This window comes from Sinohyriopsis cumingii, chromosome 15 (assembly GCF_028554795.1).
Source record: "Sinohyriopsis cumingii isolate HCF-2022 chromosome 15, ASM2855479v2, whole genome shotgun sequence".
NCBI classification, from domain to species: Eukaryota; Metazoa; Mollusca; class Bivalvia; order Unionida; family Unionidae; genus Sinohyriopsis; species Sinohyriopsis cumingii.
In genome coordinates, this window is record NC_142975.1 from 137,354,850 (window position 1) to 137,379,253 (window position 24,404).

Consider the following 24,404-nt stretch of genomic DNA (forward strand, 5'->3'; position numbering starts at 1 on the left):
ACAAACATTTCTGACAAGAATAAAAGAGTAACATTAGAATATGCAGTTATGTGCAGATGGCTTGATTGACTTTGCCGAAACTGATACTCAACACCAAGGAAGTCTATATAAACTAACAGAACACAGCAACATCTGGAAACTAAAGATAAACCTGGAAGAAATTAAAATCGTAGTTTTTCCAAAAGGGGGATATATATATATATATATATATATATATATATATATATATATATATATATATATATATATATATATATTGATATATATTGGTTGTGTAATACAAGAATTTAAAAAGACCTTTTGTCTAAATTTACAATTTTATGGAGAGTTTTTCAGATTTCAACACAATATTAATCCTAAAGTGCAAGTGAATACCTCCGTAAATTTTACTGCAAAGGTTCTTCTAACAAAATGTTGTGAGTTTACTGACAACTCACGGAAATACTTGACTGCATTCTGTGTTGGTTCAATGCTAAATCACGGAGGTAATCTGCTGCCTTCGATGTCAGTTTAATGATAATCAGGCAGATACTCGACTGCATTCTGCATCAGTTCAATGTTAAATCACGGGGATGCTCGGATGCATTCAGTATCAGTTTAATGCTAAATCACAGAGGTACTCGATTGCATTCTGCATCCGTTCAATGTTAAATCACGGGGATACTCGGATGCATTCAGTATCAGTTTAATGCTAAATCACAGAGGTACTCGACTGCATTCTGCATCAGTTCAATGTTAAATCACGGGGATACTAGGCTGCATTCAGTATCAGTTTAATGCTAAATCACAGAGGTACTCGATTGCATTCTGCAACAGTTCAATGCTAAATCACGGGGATACTAGGCTGCATTCAGTATCAGTTTAATGTTAAATCACAGAGGTACTCGATTGCATTCAGTATCAGTTTAATGCTAAATCACAGAGGTACTCGATTGCATTCTGCAACAGTTCAATGCTAAATCACGGGGATACTCGGATGCATTCAGTGTCAGTTTAACAATAAATCACGCAGGTACTCGACTTCGTTTTGTGTCATATTATTGATAAACAAGGAGGTACCCAACTGTTTTTCATGAAAAAATATACTTTTTAAATGCATGTATATTCTAAAATGCAATTTTCATTCCTTTAGTGCATATGGTCATAAAAGAGTCCATAAAACTAACTGCGCAATCCTTTAATATTTCTTTCATAGATAAACAAATCGCTACTGTTTTTTTTGAGCATACTGCTTTTGTGGTTTAAAAATTTTAAAGCAAAATAATGTTGCGATAAAGCAACATTTTGATGTCTGATAATGCGATTGGTGGAACCTTATAATAGATGTACAGGTGATTCCCTGCATTGGTAAATAATCAATACAAGTGTCAGATTATATGAGCATTCAAATAAAGTACGTTATTTAAGACGCTTTCTTAATAAAATGAGCAATGTTTTTTTTAAAATTGTATTTAATATAACTTCCCTACAGTTAAAGAAGCAATTTCTTTAAATCGCAGAATTTAGCGTCGATTAAAAGCAAACAGCTGCTCAGTAAGTGATCAATATTTCCAAAATCTGAGCCAAAACACTGGAACATTAACTTAGTTTTTGAAAACAAGAAGTTCAAAGTGAATATGACGGAGCATAAAGTTGTTAGTTTTCAGTCCTGGATTTTGTTGTAGTTGTTGTAAAATGTAAAATTAGATGCTCAAGTCAACTCGAATGACCCATTTCAGTACATTTATATGGTTGTCTCATGCGGTTTCACATAAGTCAATGTAACTTACTTGTCGTTACGAGACCGGAGAACACAAAACATTGTCCGTACTTTACCGGTACCGGCTCATTTCCATTTTCTATTGTGATACTGTTAACATAGGCGCTCAGTATGGCAATACTTCCGCTCCATGACGTTGGGGGTCGACCTCCTGAATAGTCGTTTGTAAACCTGTTCCCTACCAATACCCCATTGTCTTCTGCGTGTAACTGGATGGAAAGGTTAGATGAATGTTATCATATAAAACCTAAGAATACCAAATGAATTGCAATATCCCATGAATAAAAGAGGAAGGAAAGTGAAATCAATTCTAAGGAAGCTAATATGACACGATCGAGTTTTCATTCCCAACATTTAATGTTGGCTGGTCCAAACGTTGATAAAAGCTTTAACAATTTTGTAATTTAGACTTTTCATGTTCAATGTATACACAAATTGTATTTATTTCTATATATGCAGTATACGCATACTGACTTTCAAACATTTGCATAATAGAAATATCTCACTGAATGAAAAATACGCAGCGATCAAAGACTATTTAGCAATTAATCCGAGGGTAAATAAATTAACATTTCAATTAAACTGATTTTGTTTCAGAATTTAAAAAAATAAAAATCGCAACATAAAGGGAGCCATTAAAAATGTAACATAACTTACAATAGTTGAAATGATGCGGCAAACTTTCACCGGGTCTGCCATGGCACTGCCAATCTTATTGGCGAATCCCCTCTTAATGATAAACAGACAGGCTTCCAAAACTCCGTCTTCAAACTGAAAAGATTAATACTCTCTTTATTTTCTATCTGGATTCCAATGAATTGCAGTATTTGACCCACATAATATACTCAGAGTTTTATTCTTGCCAAACTTTAATTTTGCTATGGAATCTTTTTAGAATGCAGACAAAGAATCGTGAAGATAGAATATCTATGAAATCATTATAAAAACATAAATTTAAAAATCAGCGAAAAAGAGATCAAAGGATGACTACACGGAAGAGGAGGTACGTTAGAGCACTCAGAAGAAAGACTTTGGGAAGAATAGGGTTGAAAATTAATGTGATGTGTGTGATGTGATATGGATTTTTAACGTAGTTTTAACAATATTGCAGTCATATCGCTACGATGTCTGTAATGTGGCAGTTTATAGTGATGTCTAGCACTGGGGCATCATGCCGCAGACATGTAGCATGATGTCCCACCCAGTCACATTATCCTGACACCAGGCCGACCAGTCCTAACACTAACCTCTTAACGCTGAGCGCCAAGCGAGGCAGCTGTTAGGACCATTTTTGTAAGTCTTTGGTATGACTCGGCCAGGGATCGAACCCATGACCTCCCGCATCCGAGGCGGACGCTCTAACCACTAGGCCACCGGAGCGGTCTTGAAAATTAATAACTCTTTCGCAAGAGTAAGATATAAAATAAAGCCCATCTTGTTTGGCAACAGAAAATATACATACATTATATTTTTTAAATGGATTGAAACTGGTGTGTACATATTGCCTCTAGAAGAAAGGAAAAAATATAAAATCTCGACTACATATGATGGTTTGGTTTTGTGGAGGTTAACACCATATTTCACCACATGGAGGCCAGTATTTCTGGTGAAAGAAGAATCCGTGAAGAACTGCCGTCCCACGGGAAGCTAGTGACAAACTTTCTTGCATGCCCACGTTGGTCGAAACGAGACCCGAACTGACGCGGACACAGATGAGATGTATGAGAGATATGTAGAGGCGAGCGCCTTAGACCATTCGGCAACTCGAGGCTCTGAGAACTGAACAAAATAAAACTGCAGACAGTGTTTTCAGTACAGACAAAAATAAATCCGACAGTTATACGATGTTATGTAAATTTCATCTGCAACAGATGCACTTGGCGCTATTTTCGCTGATATAATTCTCATGTCATAAAGCTTTGTTGAAAAATGCAATTTTGTACCAGCAATTATTTTTTACAACTGGTCGATACGCACTACCAACGATACAATACATAAACGTAGGTGCTAACTTACAATCTGTTATGATTAATTACTAACGAAACCGTTAAAAATGTATGGTGACGCCGACTATGCAGGGAACAAAATATTCAGGCTCCTTCTAAACGGTGTAGAGCAATTTCTAAATCCGGATATTTTCTGGTTATACTTCATTCGACACGTCCTTATAAATCATAAAATCATCAACTTAAAATCTAAATGAATACATTCATGCGCACTAATGAAATAATATAAAAGATGCATGATCAGTTGCCTTTTTTTTCTTCACAAATTTCAATACCAATATACAAATTTATGCAGAAAAACTCATATCTTTCATTTAAAACAGATTTGCCTCCCTTCTCATGTTTAAGGCTATAAGGCTATGGTATGTGAAGGGTAAGAGCAGAGTCTTTCGCTGCTGAATTAAATGCGGCCATCGTTCGTCAAAGGAAACAACAAGCTGGTACAACAAGTCATCAAAAAATACAGTTAATACCTGTCCAAAATTCCACGGTTTGCAAAGTATTCGGTTCCTGCTTCCTAGGAAAATAATACCACTTTGATTTAAAATATATTCTTCTAGCAGATGTTCCATAGGAAAGTGAACAGTATCATCTGCAAAGAACAGACAGAGGAATTGATACAGTACTCTTAATTGTTAGTGAAATGGATTTCAGTTCTATCAGACATAATTATTTACTTTCTCTTCCTTATAGATGAATTGATAATTCGCTGTCTTCGGTACTGGCGCTATTACATTTGACATACTCGAAAATATTCATCCATTATTGAAATAAATGTACCATATGAAGTTTATTAGAGAATTAAAACATTTTATGCCCTTTGGTGTCATATCCAATAAGTATTAAAATTACAACCGAAATAACAATTATATAGACAGACAGCCATTATAACAAACAAAACAATCAGGAATACAAACCTTTGCACCATGGGTTGAAGAGTACATACACTGGTTCCGGATGATCATAAACGAGAGAATTTATTCTGCTCCCGGATTGAACGTCAGCTAGACTGGTTTCAACAGAAAACCACCAATCCGACACAATACAAGTCGGGGGAATTTGGATCCAGATTGTAGTATCATTTCCGTCGTGAGAGTATAGCTCAGCTCTCCAACCGTGCGGAGTTTCCCTACCACCTATTTCGAACACCACTGAGGTATTGTTTCCAGGTTTCGGATTTTCTCCTAGTTCGGGTATAAAACGAATGAATGAGAGTTTCTATACTTTTATGAGGGTGGGGGAAGCGGGAGTTATTATGTGCGCTCCAAATGACAATACTGAATTGTATACTTTGAAGGTGGAGGATAACTGTGATGTGTACGTATAATTTCAATGTTGAAACCCCATTAAATTCCAGTATTCCTGTGAATTTTAAGGTTAAGTTGGATACATATGCTTCAGATCCGATGTAATTATATATTAAAACTATGTTCAATGCAATTCGTTCAAAAAGTTCTGAAAAAGCCCACTTCCTTTGACAAATAAATTTGCACATAAATCAACATATTTCCATACATATACCGAATGAGTTATAATTGCATTGTTTCCCTTATATGAAAGATAATTGTCTATGACAGACAGACATTATTATTTTTGCATCTGAATCTTTCTTGTCTCCATTTGGGTAGTATGTTCTGCATCTGTTGACTCACAGTTTTGAATAAAAAAATTATGATTTATTCATGTCAGTTCACCTATACAATGCTCGGTCGATGATATATCCACTTCGTCACATCAGAGAATAAAATTATAATGATGAAAAGTAGTGTTTCTGACCCGCTCCTTATGATTTGTGAACCTTATTAGTAGAGACGGCTTCCAGATTCATTGAGATCTGGTCAAGGGATTTTGGCAACGTCCTGTAAGGAAAGACTACTGTGCTACAGAGAGTGTACACCATCACCTAAAATCGATGTCAATTAAAGTTTTCCTAAATAGAAGAAAAGAATAATTGGTGTGTACCCTTTCAGTCGCTTAAGAGTGTCATTGTTGTTTGAGCCAATCCACTTTGATGAAGTTCTTTAGGATGCGTTTTGAGAAAACGTTTATTGGCCATTTGGGATGACAATTGATGAAACAGGACAAATATACCGTATATATTGAAATCTAATAGATGGCAATGAACTTTTAACGATGCCAATGTCCTTTCATAAGCATTACTGTAATTTGAGCAATATCAACAAGAGACGGACCTTGGGGTACGTGTTCGCACTTTACTTGGCAAGTTTTGAAACTTGCCAAAGCGTCATGATAAAGGAAACTCCACATAATTGTTACATATATCTGATTTAATTCATATTTATTTTAATTTAATTGTTTGTCAGTTTTAATTTTTTTAAATTCTATTATATTCTATTATAATGTAAATTTATTCACTGGAGATGATATTTTTTCCAGAAAATCGGTTGACCTGAATAATTCTTTTTGTAAACACCAGGGTGTTGATCTAAATCCTGATATTGTTTCAGAATTTGTAGAAACTTCGTAAACAAGTTCTATTTGATTTTAAAATGATTGGTTTTCGTCAGGGTCGTTTTTGGTGTACGTGACATAAACACGATCACGTGACCCCCTTTCGATTTCGCAATTCCGGTTTTTCTATTACTGCGCATTTGTTAGTTTTAATAGAGATACGTAGAGAGATTTCTCAGTTTTGGGCTTTTTACACTGATGTCAAGTTATTTTGTTGTAGCCAGATTTTGAGTTATAATTTACTTCAGATCAGTTGGATTTCAAAATGATTAATTTTTTTTCTGGAAATATTTTGAAGAGTGCTCACACAGAAATTTTGGAAAGTCATTTCTTACAAATTTAATTTGGATTTCCAACACCGGAGTGAGATTATTTGTATTTCTACAATGAACTGTAGATAAGCACAGTACTGACTACAGCGTACGCCATCGTCATCCATCTTGGATTTTCCATCAGGATTCGAACTTGAAATTATTAGAACATTTATTACTAGGACTTTTGACATTTAATTCGTGGATCATTCTTAGATTATTTTTGGATTTGATCCTTGAAACCGTAAGTTCTTCTCCTTTTTTCATTTTTACAGAATTTTTCCAGGGAAATAAATTATTTGTTAAATTTTAAAAAGCTTGTTGTTTTCACTCTTTCTATGTTACTGTTTATTCGAGCCTAAACACGTAATATAATGTCCTGTAATTTGAAAGATATATTAAAAAAGTCACAGTTGCGTACGATTTTCCGGTGTGCTGAGCAAGAAATGTTAATAATATTAGGTCTTTAAGTTTACGCCTTGATTAAAAATGAAGCAAACCTGTTTGAAATATAAACCTAATTATGTCCTTTTGTGAATCAAAAGCTCTGTCAAATTCAAGTGTTAATCTGAAAAGCTGTCCTCTTCTTAAGACGGGCGTTCCTTCTTTTGCCAGCATAAAGCGCTTGGTGTGGTGGGCTCTTGTGTTGTCACTTACCCAGGTTTGAATTTTCTTCAGAACCAGGGTTCCTAGAAGTACACGGTACAGTAGGTTTAAATATGGATTTTTGAAATAATCGGTAGAAGTGAGTTCAAAGCATTAATTACAAGCGCATGTGCTAGTCTTGAAAAATACGCAACAATTAAAGTAACAATACACAAGTACTTTAAAAAATGACAACAAACGAATACACATTATTTTTTTTTCATTTGCATATACGATTTGGTTAAAATAAATACACAACGTTTAAACAGAGACCGAGTATCCTAAATGAGTACTAATTTAGAATTAAATGTATGAAACCTGTCTATTTGTTTTCAAGCCTAGTCGCGCAAAAATTGGAATTATTTATACAGTTTTATAAACTGTGGCGCAATAGTTAGCAGACATAGTTCGGGAAGAAAAAGATGCAGGTTCGAATCCTACCATCGGATCAACACGTGTCCGCTACAGTGGTTGTTTTACTATTCCTCGGGTATAAATGATCTTCATGTGTTCTTGTACCATAAAACAACAAAACCAAAACAGAGCCAAATCACTGGAACGGGTGCAAATGGATAATGATACTTATCGCATCTTAAACAATTACTGAAATTATCCGTTAATTTAAAATAAGTGTGATATCAAGATTTTGAAATACATTTTAGTGCTTCCAACAATAAGTCTTTACCTCGTGTGATTCAATGACATGACTTATGACGCCCTTAGGTGTTGTTTAAACGTGTGTGTATTTTTGATATGACAACATGTTAACATATCACTTATGTGATTCTGATTTATTCAAATAAAGCTCATCAAATTATTGCGCAGTATTCTATTTACTGATTGGCTAAGATCGTGGAAATTTTCCTTACCCTCGCCTTCTGGAACGTTTTTGTTTCACTATTGCTAAGGATATTTTTCAGGCTATTTTTCGAATCGATTGCCCAATCCGAATTGGGGAAAACAGGTTAGGTCGGTTGGAATATGGTCAATTTATCAATTTTAAAACGTATGGTATCTGTAAATGGCTAGAGGGCTGGGGGACCTGTAACAAGAACCCGACCCTATGACAGTGACAAGCTAATGTGATAGATTTTTGTATTATATATTAATTTATGATATTGTTTTATTTAAGTCATTTGGATTTATGACTTTCATGTTTTAAATCTTTAAAATCAGTGCCAGGCTTATCTTATGGTAAATGTACGTGTACAACACGTTTAGAATTTCATTCATAAATCAAGAATAATTGCCAAGGTCAAGTCTATAACTATTTCGGTCAAATAAGCCACTTATTAATTTGAATGTAGATCACGAAAACATCACGTGATGCAACGAGTGAATTTGTCCTGTTGAGATATCATGCAAGCCCTAGTTGTTGATTGGTTCAATAATTTGAGAAGGTTAGAACATGACTGCTAAATTATTTAATAATTTAATAAAATCAATCTTCGAAAATCTTTTTTGGTGATTCAGATTTTGTTGATTGGGTCAGCACATGCAGAGTTTATAAAATAATTAAAGTACCACATTGAGATTCTTCCGTTTGTGTGCCAGTTTTGTAAAAGAGTCATGAGAGGAAATCGTCATTTATTTTCAGTATGTTCGTTGGACTTGCAGAACGGAAAATATTTATTCAGAACATACAATACCATGAGGATTATGTAAAATTATTCATGGACTTGAACATTTAAATAATTATGTTGGATTATGTGAAATCTTCAAGGACTTTAACGATATTCTACTTTCACGAGATTTCTTTAAGTACAACTTTTGGATTTAGAACTGGTTTTTCAGTGACGTTAGCACATAAGCACACTAGAACGTTCATTCGGAATACTGTGGATAGTTTTCTAATTACTGTAAAATTATTAGTACAAGTTCGGATAATACTCTAGGAATTCATAAACTGTAAGATATTTTTTGCTATTTCACTTTGATTGCTTTTATATTTTTAGGGAATAAATGTATTTATGGGATCTCGAATGCTTGTTACGTTTTACCTTGTCTTGTTACTTAATTTAAGTCCATAGACATAATAGTGTTTCAACTGTTAACGATTTCCCAAGGGGCATTGGGAAAAAAGGTCACCTCTGTCGGAATATGGTCAAGTTACCACAGAAGAGACTAGCTACAAAAAAAATTAAAGGTAACGTTAATGGAGAGACGGCATGGAGGGGTTTCATGTAACACGAACTCCATCAATATGACAAGCGTGATTTAAATGTTAAACCATAAAATAAGAACATACAGCAACACATAAAAATAAAAACCGGTGTCCCAACTGACATACATTTTATCCAACTACACCATTTTTCCGCGGTAAAATAGATAAAACGAGCTAATGTTTCTTACTAATGCAATTACGACTCCATATAAAAAAGTCTATATGTCTTATCATTAATCTGCATAAGTAATCATAATACAATTATGGACTAAATTCATGTCATTACGTCACCAAAAAAGACTTCTGATCCAAATCAAAAACTGCAAATATCAAACCACAAATACATTACATTAAATCTAATTTCTGCAGAGTAATCTTCACATGAACAACCAACAACTGGAATACTTAGGTGACACTGACTTACCTTATAGTATTCGCAGATTCACATACTTGTTTGTACGCCCACCCATTCATTAATTTATCATTTTTAACCTGATTGTTACTAGAGGGTCCAAACACTGTCAACTTATTGGCGTTTTGAATCAAACGGGAGTTTCTTTCGTAACACGGTAGCGATAATTTGCATGGGCGAGTCTATGTTTTCAAGCAACTGATGCCATGTAGTTCGCCGTCTTCGATAATCTCATTTATTCCATATATTGGGGAGTTACATCTCTTTGAACACATGTACACAAGAGTTACTCATTGTATTTATTCGGTTTGTTTTAGAAATATTAAAATTAGATATTGCAAAGTTCTGAAGCATTACTGAACCTGGCTGTTCTAGAAACCAGAAAGGGGCAGTGAGCAGTGTGTCTGTTTGCTTACATCGAGAGCTTTCGTTCCGTTTGGAACGCCATTAAGTTGAAAGTGTTAAGGACTCCCTGGTGACGATCAGGTTAGATATTATAACTTGATGAATGAAAAGACTAAGTTTTATGCATTTATTATATCCTTTATGACTTTTGTTTTTGAAATCGGTCGCGGGGTACAATTTAACGGGAGGCTGTGTGAGAATTTTAGGTGTGAAAATTGATCGTCTAATCTAACCTTAGTCAAACTGTGTCATTACAGGGAATTTCCATTAGATGTTGAAAAATATATTGCCTGTGTCAAATATTCTATTGATTTGGAATGCTTTTTGTTCATAATTTGCAACAAATCCACTATTAAAGTTTAAGAGCTATAGAACTGCGTGTGGGACAATCTTTTTAGAACTGCGTGTGGGACTATCTTTTTTAGAACTACGTGTGGGACTATCTTTTACGAACAACACATAAAAGGTGCTACATCTGAGTCAGAATGAACGAAATTATTTCTTCTTCTTTCTCTCTCAACTATTTTAATTAAAATGAAAGCTGTGTGACATACGGAGAGGATCTCAAATGGGTATTGATTTCATATTAAATTTATTTCACTCGTTTCAGTCCCTCTTTGTACGGATCGCCTATCATACTGAACCGAAGATTTTAACGGAGATCCAGTGTTGAAAAATGATGATCGTATGAACTGTTCTATTGATTTAGAAGGACATTGCTCTTTGAATTATAATTTGTAAAAATATATCTAATTTTAAATGTTACTGGATATAGAACTGCACCTTGTAAACGTAGCTAGCGTCTGAGACGCCCAACAAATGAAATGTGCAGAATTTGAGTCAGAATGAAGAAAAGTATTTCTTATTCGTCCTCTCGAAATTAAGTCCATTAAAATAAGTCGTTACATTTCACTAATTTGTATTATTATATGCTCATTTTTTTCCTCGTTAACTTTACATTGTCAGAATCGTTCAATATTCCCCAATACTGAACGCGCGCGACAATACACATATAGCATTCACGAGAATAAAGGAATTACTTTCTATTGTAAACAAACAATGACGCAGACGCCAGCACTTTTGATTTGTAAACAAATCATATACACTCGCGTAAGAGGTTCTTTACGTTGTGGTTGTTTAAATTTGTTTCTGAATGAACTAAAACATGTTTCATTGACTGCAAAAACTCCCAGCTGTTTTGGCACATTCCGCGTTGATACAATGTTACGGATTTAGGCTAGCTACATTATATACAAGACGGAAGATTATGTCATTACAAATAACATACAAGTGACAAGGCATATACTGTCTTCTTTATCTGGTGATAAGAATGGCAAAATAAAATATACTTTCAGTTTTACATACTGAATTTCCTCAAAATATTTTTTCTTAATTCTGCAAAACGGAATTACATGAGCCATGTCAGAGGTTTTCAATCTGGATTACACATTTCGAAATTGTGCTGTAATTCTGATGATAAGTGCAACTGCATCCTCCTTACTGCACTCAAAATGAAATAAGCATTAAATTCCATAGCGTCTTTTTGATAATTGCAATTGAAAGACTTCATATTTTTCCCACGTTATGATTTCAAACATTCAATGACAGAAACAGAAACACATTTGCAGACGTAAACACGCTTCTCCCGCGCCTCTTCAATCCGATGTATTTCATGTATAATTTGCACAGATGAATCCAGTCCAAAATCACAAACCTTTGTCGAATCGAAACAAAATACCAAAATATATTCATTCCAGATCAAATGGAAAAGTTGTTGCAATGCGCATTCATTCACAATATGACTGCAAATTTAAATTTTAACTAGACACGCCATTTTGTTTCGAAAGTTATGTCGAGCGAGCGACTAAGTTAAAATTTTTCTGGGCGGAGTTATGTGCGCATTAATAATGGTGTCATTTTGTAATGACAAATCTGCGCTTGTGTATTTAGTTTGGAATACGGCATTCATTCATTTACTTTGTTTCTTGTAGTGTATTTTGCTTATATAATTAAACCTTAGGTAGAATAAAAAATGAGCATATAATAAAAAAGTTACTGCATTTGTATGGGAAAATATGAACTCGTTTTGTCGGAAGGATATACTGCACTCCCAAAGTCGTGCAGTATTCCATCCCAAAACTCGTTCATATTTTCCCATACTAATGCAGTAACCAATAAATATTCATTATGAGTTTCATAGAATTGTACATTTTAACTTCTTTCAAATGAAATTAAGTATATTCACGGAAGATATACAAACCTACACATGACTAGACTCGCACAAGATTTTAATTGTTCTTTTCATAAATTTCATTGGCAAAGTTTTATATCTATGCTCTCTCTCTCTCTCTCTCTCTCTCTCTCTCTCTCTCTCTCTGTATAATGTACAACACTCTTTCTTTCAAGGAATATCAATCATAGTCGTCGAATTTCAACCATTTAATTATCAAGTCAGATATACTTTGGCTGAAAACCATTATACTTGCAAAGTAATCTGAAAACAATTATGGACTAAATACATGTCATCACAGCACCAAAAATGTTTACACATGAGAGACATAAACGATTTGAATGATACCAAGGTTTATCGAGAACAATGCAAAGAAGTGATCATGGATTTATGGGTATATACCTTTCTTCGTGATCGCCAAAGTCACGTTGTGGCCGTTTTGTGGGAGGGAGTTTCCGTTCAAATTGTATATGAACTCTCCGCTTGGCATCAGCACCTGTTTCTAACATTGCCGAACAAAGACAAAACAACCAGTTTATATCTTGCAACCCTGTATGAACCAGCAGTAATATATACAAATGTGCTTTGACACAATTAAAAGGTGCAATTCGACTTTTTATATATTAATATGTTACGAGGTCTTGCTTATATTGCCACTCATTTTTCTGGATAACATATCGTTAACAATATTAAAACAGATAAGTGTTGAATTTGTATCATTTCACAGAACGTCAGTTTAATGATTTTCATTTAGGAACGTCTGCCTTCTCAAAATTATGCGCTCATTGTAACCTTGACATCACTAAAAGTAACGGGTTCATTAGTCTTAATAAATGTATATATACAACGTATCAGCTCACAAGACCAACGTCTACTTCGGGGTGTGCTTTGGTGCGGACGTAGCTCCCATTTACCCAATATGATATTGTCAATAATGTTTTTAACAAAGTGCCGTATAAATACAAATTCTCTCTCTACCCCCCCCCCCCCACTTCTCAGGCACATATGTTTCTTGCCGATTCTTTGTAAACTCTCAGTCAGCTTATTGAATAAATGGATTTTAGTAAGAAATAGTAAAGCTCTCCTGAGACTGAAAATTTTGTTAGTTTGGGCCACAGCTATTCTTATGATTTTCAAAAATATATCTACAGTCTCTTAGACAAGTTGAAAAAACAAAGAAAAAATCTTGCTAAAACAAATGTCTTGTTAAATATACTCGCCCAGGAATAATACTTATTTATTACCAAATATAATGAAAATTCATCCTGCGAGATGTGACTATTGTCATTCGACTTTATCGTTATGCGCTGTCTTTGACCTTGTTTTAGTCTGAGCTATACATAAGTCAGAAGATGGCTTATTAAAAATTTGATAACTAGTTCATTTACTCGAATAATATTGTTTATTATTGATTCGGTAATAACTTAGAAATTTACCAAAGTGAATGTATATAACATGTCATCTGTTTAAGGGTAACTAATACGTATTTTTAATCGGTTGATACAGTTAACAGAAAATGCAGGCAAGGTTGAATCATGGTGTCACAGCTTACACTTTAGTTAACTTATGTTTGATTATAAATAATACAATACCAACGTCTTGTTTTCTGCCATAATGAGGTTTACAAACTATTTTAGTAATAAGTTTGATATATCAGAATAAAATCTGTTGACAAAGTAATAACTTGGAAAAGGTAGCATTGGTAGGACTACACTAGATTTCCAATGGTCTGTGAGGAACGGCCTTGGTTGCATTACACTACATTTCCAACGGTCTATGAGAAAAGGCATTGGTTGTATTACACTACATTTCCAACAGCCAATGAGAAAAGGGTCTTGGTTGGGTTCCACTACATTTCCAACAGTCTAGGAGAACAAGCCCTGGTAAGATTACAATACATTTTCAACAACCTCTGAGAACAAGCCCTGGCAGGATTACACTACATTTGCAATAGTCATTAGGAAAAGACCTTAGTAGGATTACACTATATACCTGATAGACCAAGAGCAAAATGATGACGATAGATCACATCCATGTTTGACGAATAATTACAAAAATGTTCCAGTTGCAATGAATACCTTTATGAGAAACGTCTGAAGTTGACGATGGAGTAGTCTCCCAATAAACATCTGGTTTGTTTCTTGTATCTTCGTTGAATTCCAATACCTCGTTTCCTGTGAGCGAACGAAAAGCTAGAATCGCGATAGACTTTGATATAAAATATTAGGGGTTTCTTCCGCAAACTGTACCACATCATATTCAGAAACTGTACCTCCTTCAAACAATTCAAAATGAATATGCTTTATAAAATCAACTGTTTGAGACATATATTGCATACGTATTGTTAATTTCTTGCGAGTAAAATTCCTTATTGATAAATAAATAATGTGTCTTATAAAATTAACTTGCTTTATCCTACTAAATAATTTTGAATACATGTATGAAATATCTAAGCTTTACTGCTCTTGTTCTTAACATTTGTGGAAAGAAACCATTCATAGAAAATTGTTTGCCTACTGCGACAAGTATTTAATGAAAATAATAGATTTTAATACATTTTACCTATTCTTTTGTCCAAGAATGTATTGGAAAATAATTATTTTGGCTCATTGACGTTTCAGTTTATTCAACAAATAATTGAGTTGTAGGAGAATAAATTCATTCTGTTCTAATGAATTTTGAAGATGTTTCATCCACAAAATCTATAAGCTACACACGTGTTTCTCAGAAAATATACTCATGGCAAAGATATTCGCGGTTTTATGCAAATTACATTACAAGTACCTCTCCTTCTTTGTCCCAAGAAAGTACCTTGATTTTCTGTCTCAAACCTGACAGGATATCTATGAGTCTTTGTTTTATTTCTATTGTTTTCTGGTTCTGTGGAGGAAATAAATATTTTATTTTGGCGGAGAAAATACTGTCAACCGAATTTAGACATTCCTACTGTGTATTCGTAAACAGGCAATAAATCTTTGACGGACTAATGCAACCTTTCTCTTTAGATTTTTCCTTCTTGAAAAGTAATTATTGTTATCGCGCTATCTCTGACAGAAATATAACAGCTATATTGATAAAATACGCATAAGTATAACCTAGTTGTATTCTCTAGCTGACCAGTGGCGACCAGTGGACATGCTACTGTTATAATATGTAAACCTTGAATTGGCCATCTTATAGGCATTGGTACTGTTTTGACGGACGAACACAAAATTTAAACCACATGTGACAAATACTCTATCAGTTCTCACAGTTTTTAACAAGTTTGTTGGCACTATCTACTATTCTGGAATATTCGCGGGGATTGATGTCGTGTTTTGGAATTAAACGGATGATTTCGTGGAGATAAATGTTGTCGAGGTAAATGTTGTGGGGATAAATGTTGTGGGGATATATGTAGTGGGGGTAAATGTTGTAGGGTAAATGTTGTGAGGATAAATGTCGTGGGAGAAAATGTTTTGGGGATAAATGTCTTGGGATTAAATGTTGCGGGGATAAATATTGGAGGGGGGGATGTCGTGGGCATAAATGTCGTGGGTCGTCCAAATCTGAACAAAACTGATTTTGCAGTGGATTTAATTTCATGGATATTTGCTTAAAAAAGTGAAATTTTGTCTTCCATTAATATTTCTGGTTGTACTGTATCTTTATGTACATGAGAAAGGATACTTTGGTGAAAGTGAATCGGAAACTGGTTTCTTCTGAAGTTAACTATTTTCTACGTCATTATTTGATTTTCTTGAAAATACAGATCATAAATGTAACCGACGTTTGACTAGTCATTCGACTTGCTTTGAATTTTCAGATGGGACTTGGTTCTAATGCTATGTCAAACTTAATTACATAGATCTGAAACAGGATCATTCAGAACGATCTTTCCCTTTTCCAATCAAAACCTTGCTATCAAATCTACAACAGCACATTAAATTCGATTGGAAAATTAAAAGGTCATATTCGAACAAGATTACGATTATCCAATTAAAGTCAATCAACGTTGCTGTAAAATTTTCAAAATAAAATTAAACTGGGTATAATTCGTAAATTCAGAAGGCCATATTCGAAACCTTTCCATTATCTAATTAAAATGTTGCTGTAAAACTTCCAATGGGATATCGATTTTGTCAAAAGGATAAACTTCCAAAACTGTCTGTTTGATTTGTATTGGTTACAAATCCTTGAAAACCCGCTGGAGTCATTCGGACATAACTTCAAAAAACGAATATTGTATGTCCAATCAATGTATATCGACGTGCTGCTATTATGTAATTTCCATCAGATGATTACCAAATGTAGTTAGAAATGATCCTCATTTACCTTAAGTATTCAAAAAAGAAATTTTATCCGATATTTTATGAAGTACAATTCCTTAAATTTTGCACATACCCCTGTACTCGTCAAGAAATTCCACGTTGAATTCAAATTCCAAAGGATCAGGACTGGTGACGGACAGTGGAGATTCAATGCCTGCATACAATGTTTGATGCTCGTTTAACATATTATATCTTTAATCAGTGATTGCAACCCATCACCTTGTGCAGTATATTGCCGACACCACCATCTTATACAGAATTGGACACATTTTTTTAGGACACAACATTATGAATTATTAAATATTATATAAAAGGCCCTATATATATATATATATATATATATATATATATATATATATATATATATATATATATATATATATATATATATATATATATATATATATATATATAGTTCGGACTTTACCTTTCAGTTAGATACAGGTTTTATAATACTTGTTTCATGTATAGTTTTTAAAGTTTTATAATGCAATTTTTATACAGGAAATAATTTCATATATGTAAAGGTTTAAAACAATTGATCCACACTTCTTTTAAAGTTTCTATCATAACTCTTACTTTGTAAGTCATATGCCACCTGACAAGAATACAATCATTTAAATGAAATTTATTCCTAATTATAAAATGCATCAAAGAAAAAGTATTTTTACCTCCCAACAAATAATTTATGATATACGTTTCCACGCCAAACAACGCCCACTAAAGCCTACAACGGATTTTACGAATGGAAACTAACAGGATAAACGAAAACGTCTTCATCCCTTTCACTATCCTTGGTCTATCCATTGGTCTTTTGGAATCCATTTTAACAACAAAAATAATCTTTTACTTTATTTTAAGTGTTGAAATAAGATCATTAATGGGTGGGGGAACAATATGTATGCATCCCGTTTGTGTCCCAATACATGTGAAAAGACCTCCGCAATTATAATTCCGTTAAATTCTTGCAGATTGTTTGTTCAGATACGAGGAGAAAAGTTGTATTACAATTGTTAGCAGGAAATGAATGATAGCCAGTAGGCTACTGTTTCATAACTGTCAAAAACATTAATAAATCCAAAACACAATGGTTGATTTTAGAAGCTGTCCTTATAGCTGTACACTTGATGCTTCAATCCAAGAGATTTGTGATATTTTAAAATTCACGGTATCATCACTGCATTCTAATATTATCAAAGAAATTAACCATAGGTTAGCATACTTTGAAAGATGTTACAATTAATTATATCAATGAGACCACATTACACGGGACGAATAGTATTTACAGAGTAAAATGCTATCGATATGAGATACCTCGATATGTTTTAAGGAAACCAGTGGTATAATCATCGCCTTCCTTATCTGTGTCAGCCAGTTTGGTTTCTGGCGCATTTTTGTCCAGATATCCTACAAGAATGAACGCAGTTTAACATTACTGCCACGGAACGTTTTTTTTACACTAATGTTTGCAAGCCCTAGGACATAACATCCATCACAATTTTTTAATGCGTAAATACTAGGACATAACACCCATCACGATTTTAAAATGCGTAAATGCTAGGAAATAGACAACTTAGAAGAATTTAAATAAGTTTTGTTTAATACTTAACCCATTTTGTTGCGTGAAAGAAGAAAAACCCGAAATACTAAACGATACTGCTTATCAGCTATCTTGTAAAGCTGATACTTGAGCAACAGTTCATAATGAATTTTAGGAGAAAAGTTGACATTATTGTATTTATAAAAACACTCCAAACTCTGAACTTCAAACTTGAAAAGCAAATGGGAAACAAAAGAAGATCGAGTTCAATAAAAATGTACATTAATACATTAGGAGATATTAAATGTTAAAACATTAAAAATTATCAAAATCTACAGGAGCATAAACAACTGGATATATACATTAGGACAATATTAACAATGTAATACAAATCAAGTTCTTTTCCGTTCAAATCATAATGCATTAAAACTTTACTGATGTAATTTCTTCGGACAGTGACTTTAACAATACATATTTGAGACATGTCTTAGAAGTTGATAAAATATATATTACCCCTAGAGGTTATAAATTAGTCATTAGTTCTTTTACCTCCCATCCCAATTAACCATTTCTTGTTTTATCTTATCATTCATTGAAACTGCAGTATATGATGACAAGAACGTAGGATATGATAGGATAGAATGACAAGAACGCATACCACGATGACCTATACCCAAATAACAACGGATCGTAAACTAATATCTAAAATTCTAAAATGCAGAGACAGATTTAGTCCTTACATTTTATTTCGAATTCGTAAATAACACTTTGTCATATCACGTGATCGCATTTTGGAGGTTGAATCTTAAATAAAATCAAGAAGGATTATACCTGTAAGACAAAGAAAGCCTCAACATCATTTCTAGCCTTAAATCTCTGCACTCATTATACTACATTAGAAATCGGATTGCTGCAGCTGTACGTTTCAAACAATTGGTTATTGTTATACCTGTGGGTTGGCAATGAATACCTGATTGTTTCCAGGGTTCATCTTTTTGCTTCTGTGACAAATTAGGAATTGGAGGTGGTTCTTTTTTCGTGTCTGTACCATTTTCTGACTTGTCACCTTTTGCTGTTGATTCTAAAATTTAACCAAAACAAATTACCTGGTATTAAATAGGAGTGTCTGTATATTAAACCAAAATATATTCGATCAGAATGTTGGCGGATTTTCCTGCGAAAAGCTGTCTATGCATATTTTATACGGACATTTTCTTTTTTGTCTTTTGAAATTAGTAATATGCGAGTTGTATTATTGTTATGCCTTTATATTATAATACTACCGTCATGTGTGTGTGTGTGTGTGTGTGAAATGGATAGAACCGTTATGCAAGAAAATCAGAAACATCCTTCTTGACAGTTTGCTTTTTTTGTTTGAAAATAAAAATGCAATTCATTATTTCCACCAAGTAGTGAAAAATTAAAATAAAGTTTAAACTTAATTTCTTAGAGTTCTCGTTCTACAAATCCTTTTTAATGCGACGTTTAGTTCTCTGTCACAGATACTTGATGAGCGAAATATCTTTCACAATCTTTTTCAATTATTAACTAACAACAAATTAGGAAAAAAGACGAAGGGTCATTTTAAAACCGCACAAACCTTCCGACTTTTCCGCGACTGGAGATTCCGAAGGGGCTGTACCCATTCTGCTCTGACGATATTTATTAGATGGTGGAGGAGGTCGATATATTTCCTTCCAATCTAGTAAGGCCGAAATTAATAATTAAGCATGAATTCAAAAATCATTAATATAAAAATACATATCTTTTATTACCTATGAAAATTTGAAGTCTACCAAATGCACGTCCACCTGGACCTGGTAATGGTCATTTAGTTTACATAACTTTGCGGTTGTCTAATGTTTTGCAGCGAACTAATTGCGCAAATTTCTTACTGTTTGTATATTCTTTTTACAAGAAATTTGTGACAATTCCATTTTGTGGTTCTATCTCTTCAGCGACATCAGAGACATAACTCTTTAAAAAAAAGTTGGATTACTTCCTTTCTGCCTATAGATCTATTTTTCGGCAAATCTCTCCAATAAGTTTTTGGAACAAAGCAGGACAATTTTAGGTCCAATACCGAGACCTTTTAGTGCCTAGCATGTTACAATAGCGCCCCCAAATTACAAGCGTTCAAATGAGTTAAAAAGGTATCAGTTTTAGTTACATTATCAAACAAAAGATAAACTTTGATGAAGTGTTAAAAAGAAATGAAATATTTTATTATATCATTTAAATCGATTTCGACCCTAAAGCACGAAAAAATAATATTCTAATGGCAAAATGTCTATTGATTGAAATAATAATATGAATTACCAGGAAAAGTTTCGTCCTCTCCGTCTTTCTCAAAATCCAGGTGCACATTGTACCGTCTTCGTTCACTTGGAGACATGGCATCGCGGTGTGGACGCACAGAGGTGATTTGATAATTAGCTGGGAATGAGTAATATTAATTTTCTTACATTTTATTTTTGGAATTTCAACTGCCTATACATTTCGCCTGTTGAATTTTTTAAAAATTAATACCATAATGGTTTTCATTGAATGGTGTGAGACTAATACATCCCATAAAATATCAAAGAGATGCCTGAAAATATCTTGCCGGGTCTTCTGGACTCACTTAAGCTTTTAGCCAAAGACTTAAAAGTCGAGGATCATTAAATGTTGACGCTTCTAAATAACCAGAACATACCCTACATATATATTCTCAGAGATAGTTGCCCAACAAATGTCAGACCACAGCCTGTCTCTATTCTAGGTAATTAATCATCTGTGTCTATTATAGGTCACCAAACACTAAACTAATTTTATAAAATTCCTCAAAACCCACACAAAATTCTCAAACTATCTCCCAGATACCTGAACTTACAACGTCCACAACAATAATTCAACTTTTGTATGTACTGTAGAATTAGTCTCATTCTTCCATGTTCTTAACGCCGAAAATATTTAACTCTCCCTTCTAGTCAAAACTCCATATTTCTGGGAAAACGTTTCTTACGAGACTATAAAGGTAAGTTTAATTTTCATATCACATATTATTTACATCGTACCTTAGACGACACACTTGCAAAGCAGAGTTCGTAAAGAGATATATACATTCAAAGAGATGAACATTATGGAAAACTGGACTGTGGTGGACGATGTATCAGATAACCTATCACATGACTTGCATCGTCGGTCATCTAAGGAAAGATACATCTGTATACTTAAATCTAATGATGGAGAAACTAGAAAAGGTTGATTTTATATCAGTGATACGACCAACAATAAATAAGAAGACAGTGCACAAGCACAAAACATCACTTCAATGCGCGCACACACATGTGTGTTCATGGGTCCCAATCACCCAGTTATATCTATATCAAATTGTATAAGTGGCAAAGTATGCTCTGAAAGTAACAATAAGGCAGAAATACAACTGGAACGAATCGTATAGTGACAATAAGGCAGAAATACAACTGGAACGAATTGTATAGTGACAATAAGGCAGAAATACAACTGGAACGAATCGTATAGTGACAATAAGGCAGAAATACAACTGGAACGAATTGTATAGTGACAATAAGGCAGAAATACAACTGGAACGAATTGTATAGTGACAATAAGGCAGAAATACAACTGGAACGAATCGTATAGTGACAATAAGGCAGAAATACAACTGGAACGAATCGTATAGTGACAACAATAAGGCAGAAATACAACTGGAACGAATCGTATAGTGACAATAAGGCAGAAATACAACTGGAACGAATTGTATAATGACAATAAGGCAGAAATACAATTGGAACGAATTGTATAGTGACAATAAGGCAGAAATACAACTGGAACGAATTGTATAGTGACAATAAGGCAGAAATACAACTGGAACGAATTGTATAGTGACAATAAGGCAGAAATACAACTGGAACGAATCGTATAGTGACAATAAGGCAGAAATACAACTGGAACGAATTGTATAGTGACAATAAGGCAGAAATACAACTGGAACGAATCGTATAGTGACAATAAGGCAGAAATACAATTGGAACGAATCGTATAGTGACAAAGAGGTATAAATACAACTGGAACGAATCGTATAGTGTCAATAAGGCAGAAATACAACTGGGACAAATTGTCTAGCGTCACGGACAAAAATACTTGAATGGAGTCGATCTGACTCATTGAGTCGAAAGACTATTGCTCGTTTGTTTGGTGTATAACTGCACAGCAATACATAAAAATTATATCGTACGAACCAGCTAGAATAAATTGCCTTGTCCAGGGTCACACCATCCGACATGGTCTCGACTGGATTCGAACCTCACGTTTCGGGTTACATCTCTGGCACTGTAAACACTAAGCCATTGCTGTTCTTTTACGATTCAAGAAACAGCACGATTCCACAGATGTTATTGAAACAGTTATAGGCAATACAAAAGGACATTGACAAAAAAAAATACACTGATTTCATGGAGGAAAGTGGTAAGTGACCTGTGGAACCACATGTCAGATAACACCATGGAAGAAAAAAGCAGACAAATCTTGCATGGATGAGAGACAACAAGACAAGAGAAAGGGGTTTGGATTGGGAAGAAACACCAACAAACATTTAAATGAAAATAAAAGACAAATCATTTTGGTCTGGGTGAGCAATCACACAGATCCGATTAGTTTGAATTTGTAGGCATATTTTGTGGCAAAGCATTTACAATAAAGTAAGAAAAAGCAGCTATCGGAATCTCAGAGTGGTCTCCACAGATTAAAACTTATTATTAACTTTCTAATAAATAAGATGATGACTGACTATGTATTGGATTGAATGACTCAAGAAGTCTAAAGTGCACACAAATGCTATAAACCCAACGTTTTTCTTCAGTTAAAAACTGTTTATGTAAGAATTTAAATATATTTGGATTCGCATTGCATAATGTTGCTTAGTATACATAAACTATATTTTATTCAAACAATTTTCAGTTTTCTCAATCTGATCATCCTCGGCCTTTTTGTTGAAAGAAAAACGGATGTGAGGCAGATGCAGCCATTATATAATATTTATATAATTTATTCTACATGATTCAGGTCTCAAAACTTTACATTAACGATACACCTTTTCATCGTACAGTTTATTTGCGCCATCGATACTCTTTATGAAAACGAATCTTTCACGCAACAAGATCACGTGATGAAATACTAAACCGGTGTGAGCATACAAACTAACGTATTGATTAAAACGAAAATAATATTCGAAAGATACTTTCAGGTAACAATATGTCTCCTTGTTTCGATGTATTAAACTGACTTCTTAAATATCCTATATACATTCACAAAGCAGATCGTAGGCTGCGTACAACTTTCATGAGCAAAAGTTGTATGCTGCCCCGCACAAGGGGAAATAATCCGCTTCATAATACCGATGTAAAAGTCTGGTTTTTGACAGAAAAGGATTGCTCCCACGGGAAGTTTTCTATGGTGAGCAATGTACAACTCTGTCTTCCAATCCATTTCCAATATTGTTTTAGAATTAGAGAAATTTGTTAATACAAAATGTCACGTGCATGTCTTTTGGGTAATTCTGAACTTTGTATTGCAAATACAGTTGACACTAAAATCTAAGAGATAACTACAGAACGTGCCACGATCTCCTTTCTACAGTATGTCACATTGTTTCGTATCTTTTTACTCTCATCGTTTCATTCTGGCAAATAAGGGTTTTATGCAGAAATATTCCTTTGTTTAAAAATAAATATTTATGTTATCAAAACTTGCCTAATCCAAAGCGTTATACTTCACGCATAACAAATTCACTATTTATCAGACATTGGTTCAGCAAATATGAAGTTGATATAAACTTTAACGGGAAATAGAAAGAAAGGATTAATCTTTAAAAGAATCCAGTCACTTCGTTTTACATAAAGGGTTGTAATTTATCAGTAAAGACCGAAGCATCACGACATTCAATCATTTCTAGATGTATTACTCAACAGTTACATGTCTTTAATCTGCCCACCTCTTGTACTGTATTATCTGAATAAACCTACATGAGTGCCCCTAAATACAAGTAGAGATTTTACAAAGCAATGAAAAAATATATAATTTAATTAAATCATATATTTTCTCTTGTACTTAATACTATGAATAAAAATAATTTTTGAGGTTGTAATTTAC

At 33.8% G+C, this 24,404-nt stretch overlaps 1 protein-coding gene across 4 annotated transcripts in view; it reads right to left on the bottom strand.

The window, feature by feature from the left end:
• LOC149782877 (protein-glutamine gamma-glutamyltransferase 4-like) overlaps positions 1-24,404 on the bottom strand; it is a 38,157-nt gene that overhangs the window by 7,385 nt on the left and 6,368 nt on the right. The window contains exons 2-14 of one of the 4 annotated variants that reach the window (XM_089934412.1): positions 20,574-20,690; positions 19,855-19,956; positions 19,225-19,335; positions 18,029-18,121; positions 16,788-16,868; positions 15,216-15,284; positions 14,483-14,578; positions 12,807-12,906; positions 7,049-7,237; positions 4,683-4,949; positions 4,239-4,357; positions 2,417-2,530; positions 1,770-1,968 (exon numbers count right to left, since the gene is read on the bottom strand). In XM_089934412.1, the coding sequence (XP_089790538.1) occupies positions 1,770-1,968; positions 2,417-2,530; positions 4,239-4,357; positions 4,683-4,949; positions 7,049-7,237; positions 12,807-12,906; positions 14,483-14,578; positions 15,216-15,284; positions 16,788-16,868; positions 18,029-18,121; positions 19,225-19,335; positions 19,855-19,956; positions 20,574-20,690 (1,657 nt within the window). Of the gene's footprint in view, positions 1-1,769; positions 1,969-2,416; positions 2,531-4,238; positions 4,358-4,682; positions 4,950-7,048; positions 7,238-12,806; positions 12,907-14,482; positions 14,579-15,188; positions 15,285-16,787; positions 16,869-18,028; positions 18,122-19,224; positions 19,336-19,854; positions 19,957-20,573; positions 20,691-24,404 lie in introns of all 4 variants that reach the window. The other 3 variants (XM_089934411.1, XM_089934414.1, XM_089934413.1) reach the window with 3 other exon arrangements.